General features: G+C 35.1%; 1 protein-coding gene across 3 annotated transcripts in view; it reads right to left on the reverse strand.

Moving 5' to 3' along the window:
- Window positions 1–16,592, reverse strand: part of STIM2 (stromal interaction molecule 2) — a 172,185-nt gene that overhangs the window by 95,813 nt on the left and 59,780 nt on the right. For all 3 annotated transcript variants that reach the window (XM_044767670.2, XM_044767669.2, XM_070506103.1), the window contains exon 2: window positions 9,497–9,627. In XM_044767670.2, coding sequence (XP_044623605.2) covers window positions 9,497–9,627 — 131 coding nt within the window. The remainder of the gene's footprint in view (window positions 1–9,496; window positions 9,628–16,592) is intronic.

A 16,592-nucleotide genomic window follows, 5' to 3' on the forward strand; every position in this document is an offset into this window, starting at 1 on the left:
TTAATTCTCTTCTAGGATCTCTACAGATCAATAATTTAAATTTAAAAATTAAAAGAATTTGCAGCTGAAAGAAAAAGTCAGTGGCAAATTAAAAGTATTTTTCAAACAAAGGAAATAGAGATTTTAATGTCTTCTCTTATCAAAATGATATCTAAATTTTCTGTCTCAGTCACTCCCCACCTTTTTTTCTAAATTAATATAAATGAATGAGCTTTGCTCCATTCTTACAATACCATTACAGGTATCATAGATATCACAGCCAATTTCAATCATGAAAAGCAGAGTGGTCACCATAACAATATCAGTAATTGATGTGCTATATAGATAAGAGACCTATATACAGTGAACAGTGGAAATTAGAGAAAAATAAATATTAAGATTAGCAGTGTCTCTGGAACTTGCTTTCTGGAAAAACTCTCACAGTTGCCTGTTCTTATAAAAATGAAACGAAGACTACGTGACTTATAACAGACCTTGCTTTACAATTCCTTAGTGCAGTGGTCTCCAAATTCGGTTGCCCAGACCCTACAGGGATGGACAATCTAACCCACTTGAGAGGGATAAAATATCAGAACTTCCATTCATATTTAATTTTTATCTTATTTTTAATTTATACTTTTGTGAACATTTTAAAAAGACATAATAGTATAACACTATGTATGTATATACATTAAATACATAATAAATACATATATACACATGCACTACTTATATACAGCTATTTATTTATCCAGGAGGGCATAATGAGGGAGATTAATGATACATATTAACAGAGAAAAACAACACAGAGTAGGAATCAAGAACATGGATTCAGTCTGGCTTCAAAACCCCAGTTCTATCATTTATAAGCTGGTGACCAAAGGCACATTGCCTAACTTCCGTGAAGCCTGTCTCCTTATCTGCAAATAAGATAATAATATTATATTTGTAGCTCATAGGGTTGCTATGAGGAGTCCATACCATAGTACATGCAAAGTGCTTACAGTGCGGAATAAACAGTAAATGCTCAATAAATGTTTTCTGTTATTTTAGTATCTAAATCTATAAATGTAAGTTTGAGAAGTCCTATAGTAACAAAACTAAATTAATCCATCATTTCCCAATTTTGGCCATCTAACCATTTTTTCTATGGCTTATCTATTAACATTCTCTGCTACTCTAATTGTACGCTTCTTGCTATTATTTTCGAGGAAGAATTAAAGTCTGTTTTTATGGCATCAAGTAATTAACTAACTGAACTATGAAAACTTCAGTATACAGGAAAACACCTCAATAATTATAATTTAACAGACAGCAAGAATTCTTTAACACCTACTCTCTTACCTTACCTGCTTGGCCTTTCAGGGGAATGCCAAGTGATCCTTCAGTCAAATAAATTGTACTGGTACATTTGTGCATGCAATTACAGACACAAAGCACTGTCCAACACATCACGCTTTCAAATTCTAGACATATCCTATTACAAAGATAAACATGACAAGTCTTACTGTGGTTCACTTCCAAAATGAAGCCTTTTGAAGGAAGTTATGTAACTTGAATGTTTTCATACTTTATAATTCTGTGGCTTGAGAATTTCCCATCAAAAATGGCTAGCATATTTGTTAGTACCGTTAGCAGAATATAGAAACAAATCACAGTAAACAGCCTCTAAAATGGCTCCCATGATCACCACATCCTCGGATTCATGCCATCATGTAACTCCCTCCCCCTGAGTATCAGCGGGATCCGGTGACTCACTTCTGGCAAACAGAATATGGCAAAAAAGTGATGGGATGTCACTTCTAAGATTAGGTTACAAGAATAATTTGACTTCCATGTTGTTGGCCCTTCTCTTGCGCTCTCTCTCTGAGCTCCCTCTGACTCTCTCGGAGGGAAGCCCACTGCCACCTTATGAGCCGTGTAGCAGGGAACAGATATCTCCAACCAACAACCAGTGAGGACCTGTGGGGCCAAGAAGCACATGAGTAGGCTTCGAAGTGGATCCTCCCTGAATCAGGCCTTGAGATAACTAAAATACAGCTGACATCTTAATTGCAGCCTTGTGACAGAGACCCAGAGCCAGAAGACCCAGCAAAGCTGCACCTGGATTTCTGACCCACAGAAATCATGAGATAATGAATGTATATTGCTGTAAGCCACTACCTTTGGGAGAAAATTTGTTACACGGCAATAGATGACTAATACGTAAGCTAAAGTTTTAACTTAAAGAACACATGCATTTATTCTTTGAGAAACAGTAATCCAAATAATTCAAAACTCATTGATCCTATTTTAAAATGTATTTTCTACTATGTTTTCTAAGCCCACTTTTACCTATTTTCATAAGTGATTCTCCTTGTTTCAGACACAGATACATCTGTGTTGTTAACTAAATTTTCTGAGAGGTACATAGACAAATAATGACAAAGGTGTTTTTCAGGAAGAATAGTTACTGAAGAAAAACTGAAATACCAGGTACAACCAGATTTTCCATATAAGTTGGTCTTAAAGTTGATTATATATATCAAACCAACTGATAAGAACAAAAACTCTAAAACTACCTATTCCAAATGACATCGATGAAAGAGAAGAATGGGTAAAAAGGAAAAAAAAATTAGAAAAAGGGAAGGAATTTTTAATAATTTAAAAGGAAAAAAGGGAAAAGTAAAAACAAAAAATAAAGTTCACACACATCAGAAACTATAATAAATTTTTCAGTCACAAAGTAGGCAATACAATGTGAATTCTCATTGCCTTCTATTGCTGTGCTCAAGGCAACAAAACCATTCATTTCTCTTATTTAAATTATTTGCTGATCAAGTACCTACACTTTCAAAAGTATCTTCAATATTGACAGAACATTCAAACTTGATTGTAATCAACAACTCAATCTAAACAGGTCACAGATCCAGCACAAATTGACATTTAATCTTTTTGATCTTGGGCCAAAAGACAATGAAAGCAAAACCTCTACATCCTGTTCCTAATCTGAAACACGCCCAGTTCTCCAATTTCAGGTTTAGAATAGCTCTGGAAAATTGCCAGATATTTATTCCCTTACTTGTCCAAGTACTGCATACAGTATACTTAAGTGTTACCTTCTTAATGAGAACTGCCGTGACCACCCTATTTAAAACTGCAGCCACCCATCATCTACCTGGCCTGATTCCCCTTTCCCTGCTTATTTAGCTTTTTGTTTAGTCTGCCTTCCACAAGCCCCAAAAGAATGTTAGCTTAAAGGCTTGAAGATTTAAGTGAGATTTTGTCTGTTTTGTTCCTGATATATTTCAAGATTTATTGAGTATCTGGCATATAATAGATCCTCAAATATTAGCTCAATATTAAATGGATGAATAAACTACAAGAGTAAATGCCTTCTCATACAAACATACACAAAGAAATACAAAAACAAAAAACATTAAAACAGAGGGCACTAAAGAGAAAAAAATTGAGTTTTTGACCATCACTTTCAAATGCTAAGTATTTTTTTAAACTTTTTTTGAAAAGCTACATTGCAAAGCAAAGATCAAAAGAAGAAATTAAGTATTTTAAGTTTTTGACTAAGGTTTCCTATTAAACTCATGAAATTTCCTAATGATGGCTGCTACAGGACCATAATAGTATTACTATTTACTTCTTTAAAAAAGAGAGACTTTAAAAAGATGTGGGCTGGCCCAGTGGCGCAGTGGTTAAGTTCACACGTTCCGCTTCTCAGTGGCCTGGGTTTCGTCAGTTCCGATCCCAGGTGCAGACATGGCACCACTTGGCAAAAAGCCATGCTGTGGTAGGTGTCCCACGAATAAAGCAGAGGAAGATGGGCATGGATGTTAGCTCAGGGCCAGTCTTCCTCAGCAAAAAGAGGAGGATTGGCAGTAGTTAGCTCAGGGCTAATCTTCCTCAAAAAAAAAAAAAAAAAGACACTTTAACAAGAAATACAAATCAAGATGTAGCTACAATAGTCCACCCTAACCTGTTTCCCTTTCCACAGTTTCAGTCACCCACTGTAAACTGCAGACATTGTCTGCTCTTGACATCCAAACATCCAACCATCAACATCGACATGGCTCCATGATGCTCCTTCTGACATAGGTCAGAAGGTCAACAGCTGCCTAACACTACGTCATTCACATCACTTCATCTCATCACATAGGCACTGTACCATCTCACATCATCACAAGAAGGGTGAATACAGCACAATAAGATACTGAGAGACAGAGCACATTCACACAACTTTTATTACAGTATATTATTATAATTGTTCCATTTTATTATTAGTTATTGCTGTCAATCTCTTACCATGCCCAATTTATACATTAAACTTTATCACAGGTATACATATACAGGAAAAAACACAGTATATATAGGATTCAGTATTGTCCTCAGTTTGAGGCATCCACTGGGAGTCCTGGAATGCACCCCCTGCAAATAAGGGGAGACTACAGTATTCTGAACTGAAGGCACCAAACTAGTCCAAGAACTGCAGAATTAATAACTCATTCCTTAAAGCCTACAACACACCAGTCTCTAGATCAGTGCTGTCCAATAGAAATAAATTGTGATCTACATATGTGATTTTAAATTTTCTAGAAGTTGCATTAAAAAGTAAAAAGAAACAAGTGAAATTAATTTTACATTATATGTCATGTAATCCAGTATGTCCATAACATTATCATGTTCAACATGTACTATTTTAAAATTTAGATATTTTACATTCTTTTTCTCATACAAATTTTCAAAATTTAAAGTGCATTTGACACTTATAACACACCTCAATTTTAAGTGCTCAACAGCCACACGTGGCTAGTAGCTACCATACTGGACAGTGGATTTCTGACTCTTTTAGGAACTAATAAAATATAGAGGTATACTGTATTTGCTTTTAAGTGTTAATATTAGAAGAAATACAGAGAGAAAGAGATCATCTTTTTCTAATCGTTCAAGTTCATCTATCATACTGATAGAATTCTAAGCTCTTTTAACGTGTCTTACTTTTTAATATAAAGTTTTTAGTCCTAACTTTTATTACAAAATGTTTGCAATTCCACTGAAATTTAAAAGACTCAATAAGAACTCCATTGAAGTATAAATTACATAGCCATGTACACTTACTCTGTCTGGCACAGTGATAATGATAACATTTCATAGGTTTGAGCATTTAATATCTGATGATGAGGTAAAAACGATTAAAATAACTCAAGTCTAGGAACTATTACGCAATCAAATATATTCAAATAGGCTGTCAAATATCTGCATAAGCTTACTTAAAACCTCTCTGTCTATATATATACAATTTTACCAGATCTTTCCTTTGAAGGTATTTTTAATGATTAAGAAAATGTACACTTTTTTCAGATTTAAATATTTTTGTAAGTGTGATATCATAAGAACTATATTTGGTCTTTGTCCCTGATTCCTGGCACAGAGCTCTTAAAACTCTTGGAATTTCCTAAGTGATAGGAATGTCTTTCACCCCTTTGGATCACACCTGAATTCATGCTAATGAGATGACTTATGGCCCCTGGATCACCTCAGGATGAGGCTGGTCACCAGAAAGACCAAGTGATTAGGGGGTTGGAACTTTCAGTCCCACCCACCTGACCTCTAGGGAAACTGAGCTATGTAAAAACTTTTGAACTTCAAGATCCAGAGAGCTTCCATGTTGGTGAACATATGGAGGTGGTGGGATGGTGGCATGTCCAGAGTGGGCATGGAAGCTCTGTGCCCCTCCTACCATACCTTGTCCTATCCATCCTTTCCATTTGGCTGTGCCAAGTTGTATTCTTCATGATAATAAACCAGTAAACCTACGTAAAGTGTTTTCCTGAGTTCTGTGAGCCACTCCAGCATATTATCAAACCTGAGGAAGGAGTCATGGGAATCCAAGATTTATAGACAGTTGGTCAGAAGTATGCATGACCCGAGACTTGTGACTGGCATCTGAAGTGGGGGCAGTTCGGTGGGATGGTGCCAGAACTGAAATGAGTTACTGGAAACCCACGTGGTGTCGGAGAATTAAAGAATTGGTTGGCGTCAGAAAACAACCAAGAGTAGCAATATTTATAACTTGATATATCAATTAACAAAAGTGATTTTTTAATATAAAGAATTTAGCCTTTTTCTAGGCCTAAAATTAACCAATCTTAATATGTCAATCTGTAATTTCTGAAATGCAGCTATCTAAAACTATTCAACCTTTAAAAAGTGAAACTGTACACCAGTATTTTCAAATATTTTATAAGACTAAAACTCTCAAAATTAATCACATATGCTCTTTCAATCCCACTTCTCCCTCCCCATAAAATAATCCTTCAGCATTAATATGTTTCCTAACCTAAAACAAAGCTAAGCAATGATTAGGTCCTCAAGCAATACTAACATCAAAGGAAAACTTAGCACCATCAGTGTGATAACTGAAAATTATGTCCTTTCAGTACAGCACCACAAGGTTTAATGCTAAAAGTTATCTCCAATTTAATTGCTGGACACAATTAGAAAACTGCACAGGGCATTCATTAAAACACTATTCACTCTCAGAGCTGACATGGAATTTGATAAAACTAATACTGTCATACTGTAAATGACTAAAAAAATGTAGAACAATTATTTTAGGAAATCTATTTAGCCTAGAGAATAATTCTCTCTACAAAGAGAATCAAATATGCAAATATAAATTCTATTTAATCCATAATTTATAAGGATAGTAATAATTTATAAAGTAAATAGAGTTTATGTTCACATATTTGATATTCACATTCTTAAGCAACTATATTGGCAACTAAATAAACCACTTAGACAACCTTGGGAGGATTAGAAAGAACAATTCATCACTAATAATCCCAAGTATTATTACTAAAAAGTAGTCTTATAGCTTGTTTTAATGTGTGTGTGTGCGTGCGCGTGCACTTATTGGGACAGAGAGAAGGAATGATGATGATGTTGAGAGAATGAACTACTCGATATAATAAAATGACCCACAATAAATGACAACTACTTTATTTTCTAGCAACAGTAAAACTCTTGATAATCCAATTTCATTTCACTGTACTTCATGACCAAGAGAATATATTTACATACTTCAAATACTTTTTAAGTTAGAAACAATGTAAAATAGGATTATCCTGTCATCTGTGGTTCTAGAAATGAATAAAATAAATTGGACTATTTAGAACTGAAAGCTATGATTATGGTATTAATGGAACTGAGCTCTAACCAAAACAATTTAATCACAATGAGAAGAGATTATCTCAGTAAGCAGAAATCAGATGATGCTGAGACATTAACTTTAAGACTGAAGAGTTATTACCTGATCTAATAAACAATAAGAAATCATTGTTAAGTTTCTTAGCTAGAGAAAACACTCTCCAAGTGACATGCATGATGGATTGGAGAAGAAAAACTTAGAGGTAATAATCTAGGCACAAAATAATAAACCCCCAGATTAAAACAGAGCATGTAAACAACTAGAACAGAGAAGTGAGAAAGGAAGAAAAAGAAATCAATTTTAAGAACACAAGACAGAAGGGGTTAGCAAACTACAGCCTGCTGCCTGTTTTTGCAAATAAAGCTTTACTGGAACACAGCCATGCCCATTAGTTCATGTATTGTCTATGGCTGCTTGGCACTACAACGGGAAAGTTGAGTAGTTACAGCAGAGACCATATGGCCCACAAAATCTAAAGTATTTACTAGCTGGCCTGTATTAGTTTCCTAGGGCTGCTGTAATAAAGTACTACAAACCGGATTGCTTAAAAGAACAGAAATTTATTCTCTCACGGTTCTGGAGGCTCTAAGTCTAAAATCAAAGTATAAGCAGGGCCATCCTCTAAGGCTCTAAGGGGACAATAATTTCCATGCCTTTCTCATAGCTTCTGCTGCCACTAGCAATTCTTGTCATTCGTTGACTTGTAGTTGCCTAACTCCAATCTCTGCCTCCACTGTCATATGATCATCTTCTCCCCTGTGTCTGTATCTCCACATGGTGTTCTCCTCTCTTACAATGACACTAGTCATATTGGATTACTGGCCCACAGTACTCCGGTATAGCCTCATCTTAACTAATTACATCTGAAATGACCTTCTTTCCAAATAAGGTCACATTCTGAGGTACTAGAGGTTAGGGCTTCAAAGTATGGTTTGAGGGGGAACACATTTCCACCCGTACCTTGGCCCTTTACAGAAAATGTCTGCCAACTCCTGATTTAGAAGAATAAGAATTGAGGAGAAGTAGGTCCAGAAGTGCCATTGAACAGTGAAGCGTTTCAAAGAGAAGAGCTGGGATTTTGATTTAGACAAACTAAGTTGAAAGCAAAAGTAAGAGTCCTCACAAGATATCAGGCAGAAAGCAATACACATAGGTCACGAATCTGGACTGGCTTAGAGACAGAGGAATTAGGAGCAACCTAAAAATGGATAAGCATTCTCAAGGTAAAAGTTTTATACCGCAGGTTAAGAACTGATCTTGAGAGAATGTTACTGTCAGATAACAATGTGATCAGAGGATGTCATTATTATATAACATTAGATAATAATGTAATTTAGTATTATATAAACTAAAAGAGAAGCATTTCAACAGTGACAAATACAACAAAGAGGTTGAAGAGGCCTGAAAAAATGACCAGGGGATTCGGTTAGAATGAAACCACAGCTGAATAAAGAAAACAACTTCTACAGAGAAACTAAGAGGGACACCAGACAGGGGTTAAGATGAGAATGCTTAAGAAATAAAGCATTATTTACTTGTACAGTGAGTAGAGCAGATTAATACATTGATGACCCCCAATAAAACCCTTTTCCTGGTATTTATACCCTTGTTTGATCCTCTCCCACACAGACTCTGAGTTTAGCCAAATAACTTGTGTTAAGCCCATTTGATAAACAGGCATTGGCAAACAGAGGCATGATAAGCACTTTCACACAGGAACTTGTTTTCTTGGAGCACTGCCACTCGCAGCCAGCTGCCATGCTGTAAGGAAGCTTGAGCTAGACTCCAGAATGGAGAGAGACTCTGAAGGATAAGAGATGACGTCATCTCAGATATTCCAGCCCCAGCAGAGCTCCCAACTGACACAACTGCCATAGTGACCTCAGCCTACACCTAAGGGAACAGAAAAAGTGCCCAGCTGAGCCCAGTCAACTCAGAGACTCAGGAGAAATAATAAACTGTTGTCGTATTAAACCACTAGATTTTGTGGTGATTTGTAAAGCACCAATAATAACTGATATAATCAAAATAGGATGTATGTTTGAGAAATCCAAGAACATGAGACTGAAGATTCTTATAAAATTGGGAAGACTTGTATACATATGAGAAAAAAGAGAAAAGGAAAACCATGTAAATACAAAGAGTAAAATTAAAACGTAAAGAGAAAAACTAAAGATAAAATTAAAACGTAAAGAGAAAAACTAAAGATGCTGAAGATGAAGGAGCTGAGTCAGATAAGGAATAACAGGAAAATTTAAGACTAAAAACGGTCATTCTGTTTTAAGAGAATACAAGGGAAAAGGTTTTTCCACCTACTTCAACACTTTCATCTACTTCAATTCCACCATCTTTGTCATCATCCATTTGTTTATGAATTGTTTGAAGAGCTTCCAGACTAAATCTATCTTCTTCTGTGAAGCACGGTGGACTCAGTGACATGCAGGGATCTGAAATAGAACAAAGAGCAATTACTAACTTGCCATGCCAAAACAGAGGCTACAGCTAAGGGAATGTAATTTAAAAGAAGACCAACAAATTAAACTTCAGACTAAGTCAACCTAAGAGGCTTTAAAGAGTCTAGCAGAGTATTCTTCACATGAAAAGTATAATATATGAACACAATTGACTGAAAATAAATAATTGAATTTCCTTGATATTAGGCAGCTACAACCAGGAGTTACACCAGTACTAACTTCAGGTTGCCTACATTGTTCCATATCCCCAACCATTTTCTTCTTATCCAACCCATTATATTTATTAATTATTCCCCCAAGAAACAAATGAACTCCCTCCTTAAAAAAAAAGAAATCACAGAATACAAGGTGTAATTTTTATATAATCCAGTTTAATTAAAATGTAACTCCTAGGAAAATATCACAAATAATACAAGAAAAGGAAATGTAGAATATTCACATGATCCTTAGAAACTTTTTTTTCATTTTTTCTTCTTAAGAGAATCCAAGAGTCCACTCATGGTATTTTTAAATATATAACTTCTTAAATTCAACAAGGAAAATCCAACAGAAAAAGACTGAATTGTTAAAAATTTTGTTCCTCATGTTTTCCTTAATATACATTTATTGGTTAAACCTGTTCCTATGGAAAATGTGTAAATCCTCACATTCAGGTTGTTAAAAACTAACAATTTAGAGAGTATGTAGGGTTATTAATGACTTAAAAAATCAGCTTAATAAAAATTACCTCCTATTGATTTAAACAGTAAACAGCCTATGTACCAAAATGGAAAAGTACTGCCAAACTTCACTCATCCAATCTGGCTGATGGTAGATTGACAAATTCCACAAACGTACTTCCACTATTCAACCAGGTCACTAAAATAATATCCTTTCAAAATGTCATCAGATTGACATGTATTTCTAGAAATAGTATGGGCTTAAAATTTAAAGTGGTTATTAGCATGATAGAAGGGTTAGCCAAAATTTGATTATCTCCTCAACAGTAGTTAAAAATCAGTTTATCATTCTGGCCCTGTTATGAATTAACTGATGTGGACAAATCACTTGTCCTTGTATCTTAGTTACCTCACCTCTAAAATAAAGTGAGTAGACTAGATGCTTACTAAGCTCTACTGCAACTATAACAGCTTAAGAATATCTAATTCTGTGCTTAGGAAAAAAAATTGCAAGAAAAACCAGTGCTGGAGACCATAAATACTAATAACTTTTTTTCTAAAGAACAATGCAAACCTGTATTACCTACATGTTCCAGTTATAACCCATTTTGGTGATTTAACATTTTTAATAGTTCTAATTCAAAATCTAATTTTAATTTCTTTAGTCTTGGAAGGCAAGGAAACAGAAAAGGAAATTCTAAAAAAACGCAAAATGCAATTATAAGTTATGTGACCTATACCTGTATATATAAATATTTACAACTCTGATCAAGATTTGCTAAAATCTAAGAAGTTATATGCATAATGGTCAATTATCATCCATAATCCACAAAACCACTAGAACCTTGATATGCCTGTGATTTCGAATTCATTTGTAATTATTCTGAATGGATGTAAAGTAAAAGATAAACTCTCAGGTATCATAACATATGGTATAAAGAAGATGTGTACACAATGTGCTATACCCTCCAGCAGATTTTTTTACACATTTTTTTACACATATTTTACAGATATTTTACACATTTTTTTACACATATTTTATTTTGCTAATAAACATATGAAGTGAAAGTGTTATTGCAACTAGTATATAAGGAAAGGGCCAGCATCACTCACTCTAATTAAATAGGCTTTGTTGTCAAACTCTCTAAGAGAAGTCAACAGTGAGGGCTGAAGAAACTTTATAAAGCTTTAAGAGAAAGTTAGGAAGAACATATGACCTGAAAAAAATTCCTATAAAAATGAAATTGGTAATTTTTTACTTAACTTATTTAATAAACAAGTTATTTAATAAAACACTATCTTTCAAGGTCTACTTCAGGATGTAACTTGTCCATGAAGTATTTCAGAAATACTATCTCCTGGTAATTATTTCCTTCTCTGAACACCACTCCATCCATTCAACAAAAATCTACTGAGCACCTCCCATGTGTCAGGCATTAGAAATACCATAGTGAACAGAAGAGATAAAAATTCTTCATAAAACTTACATTCTAGTTGAGGAGGTGAGCATAGCAAAATAAATAAGTAAAAGGCATAGCATGTTAGTAGGGGTAAGTATTAAGGAGAAAAAGAGTAAAGAGCAGACAAGAAACGCCAACAGATTTGAAATTTTCGATTATATCTTTATTCTCAAATCATTCTACCTAAATCCTCACTTAATGATGTACTTTACTAGTCTCCAATTGCTTTATGTGTCATTTTGTTCATACAACTATGCTTATGAACAGGGCAGAAACCATGTTCTGCCGTTTCTCACATGTTCACATAATACTCAGGACTTAGCTGGGTACATTTTGTGCCCCCTGATAAATTCTGTTACTTCAGACATTAAATCACAAAGTTCTAGGCTTCTATACTGTACAAATCAGTGACAGGCATTAGGCATTAAATAGATAACAGTATCCTGTACTCAAAAAAGCTCACAGTCTAGTGAGAAAGAAGGCATGCAGACTACCACAATATATTTGGTTAGCTACCACTGAGAAGATTAATTGTAGAGTGTTATGAGAGCATGGAGGAAGGGCACCTAATCCAGACTACGAAGGAAAAGTCAGAAGTTTTCTAGAGGTAACCCTGGGGAGTTTTAAGTGACCTGTAGTTGACCTTGGGAAGGAGAGAAACGCAAGCCTGGAAAAAAGAAACATCATATGTTCAGTGGCATGAAAAGAACATGGAATATTCAGAGAAATGCAACTGTTTATATGTTTGGAGTACAAAGAACATGTGGAAAAAAGACAGGGGATCAGGTAGGTGATGGGTAAGAAGGGGTCAGATATTAAGGAATTTGGAGTTTTATCCTAAAAACTATGATAAGCCCATAAGGGATTTCAAGGAGAGGACTAATACAATCAGATTCATTATAAAAGGACCGTTCTGGTGACAGCGGAAAATAGATAGGATCGAGGCAAGACTGGGAGGCACAGCAGTCAGGAAATGCTACTGTGATCCTGGCTGCACTCAACATTTCATGCCTCCAAGGAATGGAGGAGGCAAGTTGGAGCAGCAGAAGGAAAGGAAAGACAGGAATTGAGGATATGGCAAGAGTGATCCATTTCTCCACATAAAATTTTATTTACTTTTGGTAAAATGACTTAAGGCCTAAAATCTAACTTAGAATAGCTGTGAATTCTGAACTCTATTACCTATTATAAAGTCCTTTTCATTTCTTTCTCACTTGTTTCCCTTCTAGGTTAATTCAGCACAAGTGATCATTTTAATTCAAATTAAGCTGACCTAAATTTCTCTTAAAATACATAAACTCTTATAAAAGATCCATGCATATAATGAATCAGGTATAATGGTTTCAAAGACAACTGCTAAAATACCAAAATCTTTCTCCTCTGCCAACATCTCATAGACATCTACCTTAACTACCCAAAATGCACCAGTGTACATCATGTACTCCATAGCCAGCAGATGTTTCTCATCAAAACAGAAATTCACTCGTTCATTTAAACATGCTACAGAGTGCCTGTAATGTGCCAGGCCCCGTGCTTGGTACTAGGCACCCTATGTGACCAACTAAGACAAATTTCCTCCCCTGAGTGCCCTTACCTTGTATTAAATGCAACATGATATATCTTTTTAGCATTATAAACTGAGAATTCCTTTTTTCTCTGGATCAAGACCAGCACTTTCCACTAAGGAAAAAGGAATCAGCTGAACAGAATAAATCTTAACCAAAGTCCGCAATCAACACTATTGTTAAATTCCACCTTTTCTTCCTCCACTCAAAGCCAAACAAATGCTCAGTCTGATTCCACAGAAATAAAGTTAAATGAATTAAAATGATTTCACTGAAGAAAAAACATTTACTACATTCTAGAAACCAATGCTATTTTACGTACATAATTTAATCCCTACAACGCTGTGTGGGGCATGTATTATCTCTATTTTTCAGATGAAAAAATGAAACTCGTGAGTAACTTGCTTAAGATCAGACTCCTAGAAACGACAAGAGCTGGGATTCAAACCTAGTCTTCAAGACTCCAATCCATGTTCAAGTGTCAGTATGATGAACATAAATGGGTCAGCGTCACCACTGTCAGAGAAGAATAAAGTATTGCTATTGTAGATACTGCTAGGACCTGGATGAGTTGCTGAGAGCACCAAGAAGCATCAATGTGTCCCACAGAAGGGGATCCTAGAAGTTCATAAATGATATTCATAATCTAAAATACATACTTATACTTCCTACATTACTTTTCCTTTTGACAATAATGTATCTTCACTTCATTTCACACTCCCCTTGAAGAAATCTTATTAATAAGCATATGATTACCACAGTGACTGACATACTTGTTGAATAGTTTAAATATATATAAATACTAGAAACCAAATAAATGAACTTCTGAATACAAGTTATTTATCTAGCAAATAAATAAATGCCAGACTCCAGGTTGGAAACCAGGTATATAAAACCTAAAAACAAATAAAGTTAAATATGGCCGGTGCAATAACAGACATGTAATAAAAATAAAATGGTGACAAAACCAGGGAGTAGTCCTGTCTACAGGCACAGCAAGAAAAGATTCAAGGAGGAAGTGATCTTTACATTGATTCATGAAAGATGAGCAAGTGTGCTCTAGGAAGACATGTAGAACAAAAGCTGCTAATAGTTATTATACAACAAAAGAATAATGACAACTATTATGCAGTGTCTATTATATAAATATATATAAATTAAAGATCATACTTTTCACTTTGCCTATAAAGTAGGCACTATTATTCCCATGTAATTAGATAAGAGAAAAGACTGACAACGTCAGTGAGGGCCACATTATGGAGGGATCTACAGACTATTCTAAAGTGACAGAAAAGGAGAAAAATATTAATAAATTACTCACTGAAAGCTCCTACTTGCAGTTTGCAGAGTTTTCTCCCCAGTACACTCCTGGTTGGGCAACTCCTTTCATTCCAACTCAAATGTTTCCCCTCAAAGGCCGTCTCATTTCCCTATCTAAGATAGTCTTCTCCTTTACTCTCTCTCTGCTTGCTTTATTTTTCTTCACGGTACTTTATCACAATGCACTAGATTATGTGGGTTTTTTATTTGCTTACTGTCCAATTTCCCCACTATAACGCAATCATGAGATCACAGGCATTGTTTTGATCATTGCTCTTCCTCCACAGCCTAGAACAGTGTTTGGCATATAGTAGGTGTTCAAAAAAATATTTGTTTACTGATTTACTTACCTAATTAGTTTTTCAATACATATGTTTGGAAGAGAAAATTTTTTCAAGAAGTTACCTGGCTGATTAGAAAACTAAGACGGAGAAAATGACAACTCCTCACTTCTTTATGGCACTGATCTAAGTAGTTAATAGAACTCTAATAACATTACTCCTCTGATCAAAACTACTCAGTGGGCCCCCAGAGCCTAAAGTATAAAGTCTATTTATTCATTGTCAAATATTGCTGTTTAAATATTTACTGAACAAAATATACAACATATTATGCAAAAATAATCAAGGGAAACTCTAAAATATTTAAGATGGTCTTCCTCAAGGTTCTTATACTCTAGCAGTAAAGATAAAACTTCATGAGGGCAAAGACCATACCTGTTTTAATGATTACTATATATTATTACTATTATTATATGTATATTATTACTATATATTACTACACCTAATAAATAATTATGCTTGACTTTCACATGCAAACAACTGCATTTTGGGTAGCATTAAGAAAGACAAATTAGATTTTAATAAGTGGGGTTAGAAGAAGGTAAAACAAGAACAAATTCAACCAGGACATAAAATGAGTCTGGGACCTACAAAGAGTAGTTCAGCCAGCAGACTAGTTCTCAATTTAGAGAGCTATTTAGTGCTCCTCCCACTGCTGCTACCGGCATTCAGTAAGGAGGGGGAGACAAAGGATGTTAAGTAACTACAATGCACAGGCCAGTCCCACACAACAAAGAATTGTCCTCCCTGTGCCAACAGTACTCCCCAAAAGGAGGACGAAAACACTAGCAAGTGATGGGTAAAGGAGCAGTAGGATGTGAATCTGGAAACATAGCCTAGGGCTATCAGTCAGTGAAGGACAATGAACCTCAGAAAGAGGAGTTTAAAAGAAGCCACTGATGATTTTTAAGTAGGATTGTGACATGATGAGAAATGTAATAGAGAGAAATTACAACTTAGATTTTGTGTAGTACTTGCAAATTCAAAAAATGCTTTCGTATATAGTCAGTTTTATGTTAATCAAAAGATGAAACTATAGCCTTAGATTACATGCTTGTTACCAACAAATGCCTATGTCAACAGTCCAGGCAGGAAGTAACAATATAAACTACAATCATGGCAGTGAGGACAGAAAGAAAACGTCATACTTAAGTGACAACTGAATGTAGTGAGAGAAAGGAGACAAATATGACTGACATTTCAGGCCTAGAAGTCTAGGTAAAACAAAGGTACACTTCTCTTCTATGTGACTGAGCCAGACCAAAAACCAGTGCTACAAAATGTGTCAAATGTGATTCCATTTAGCCTTCACTAGAGGAATAAATATGTATGCCATATTCTATATTTTGTCATTCCAGTCAGTTGATATATGTAAGGAACACAGCTCAGAAACCTCAGAAAATAAGAGCTTAAGAAATAAATGAAGCTGAAAAAGTAAATCCAGTCTTTAGAGTAGTTTCCCTCCAACAATACCTTTAAGGTCAGCAAATTTCAAGCAGAACATAACAACTAAGAAGGGGGAGCCAGCCAACTCTTAATCACAAACCAAACTGTAGCCCATTAACAATGCGCAACATCATATACTGCCAAGAC

The sequence above is a fragment of the Equus asinus genome, chromosome 3, assembly GCF_041296235.1.
Source record: "Equus asinus isolate D_3611 breed Donkey chromosome 3, EquAss-T2T_v2, whole genome shotgun sequence".
NCBI lineage: Eukaryota > Metazoa > Chordata > Mammalia > Perissodactyla > Equidae > Equus > Equus asinus.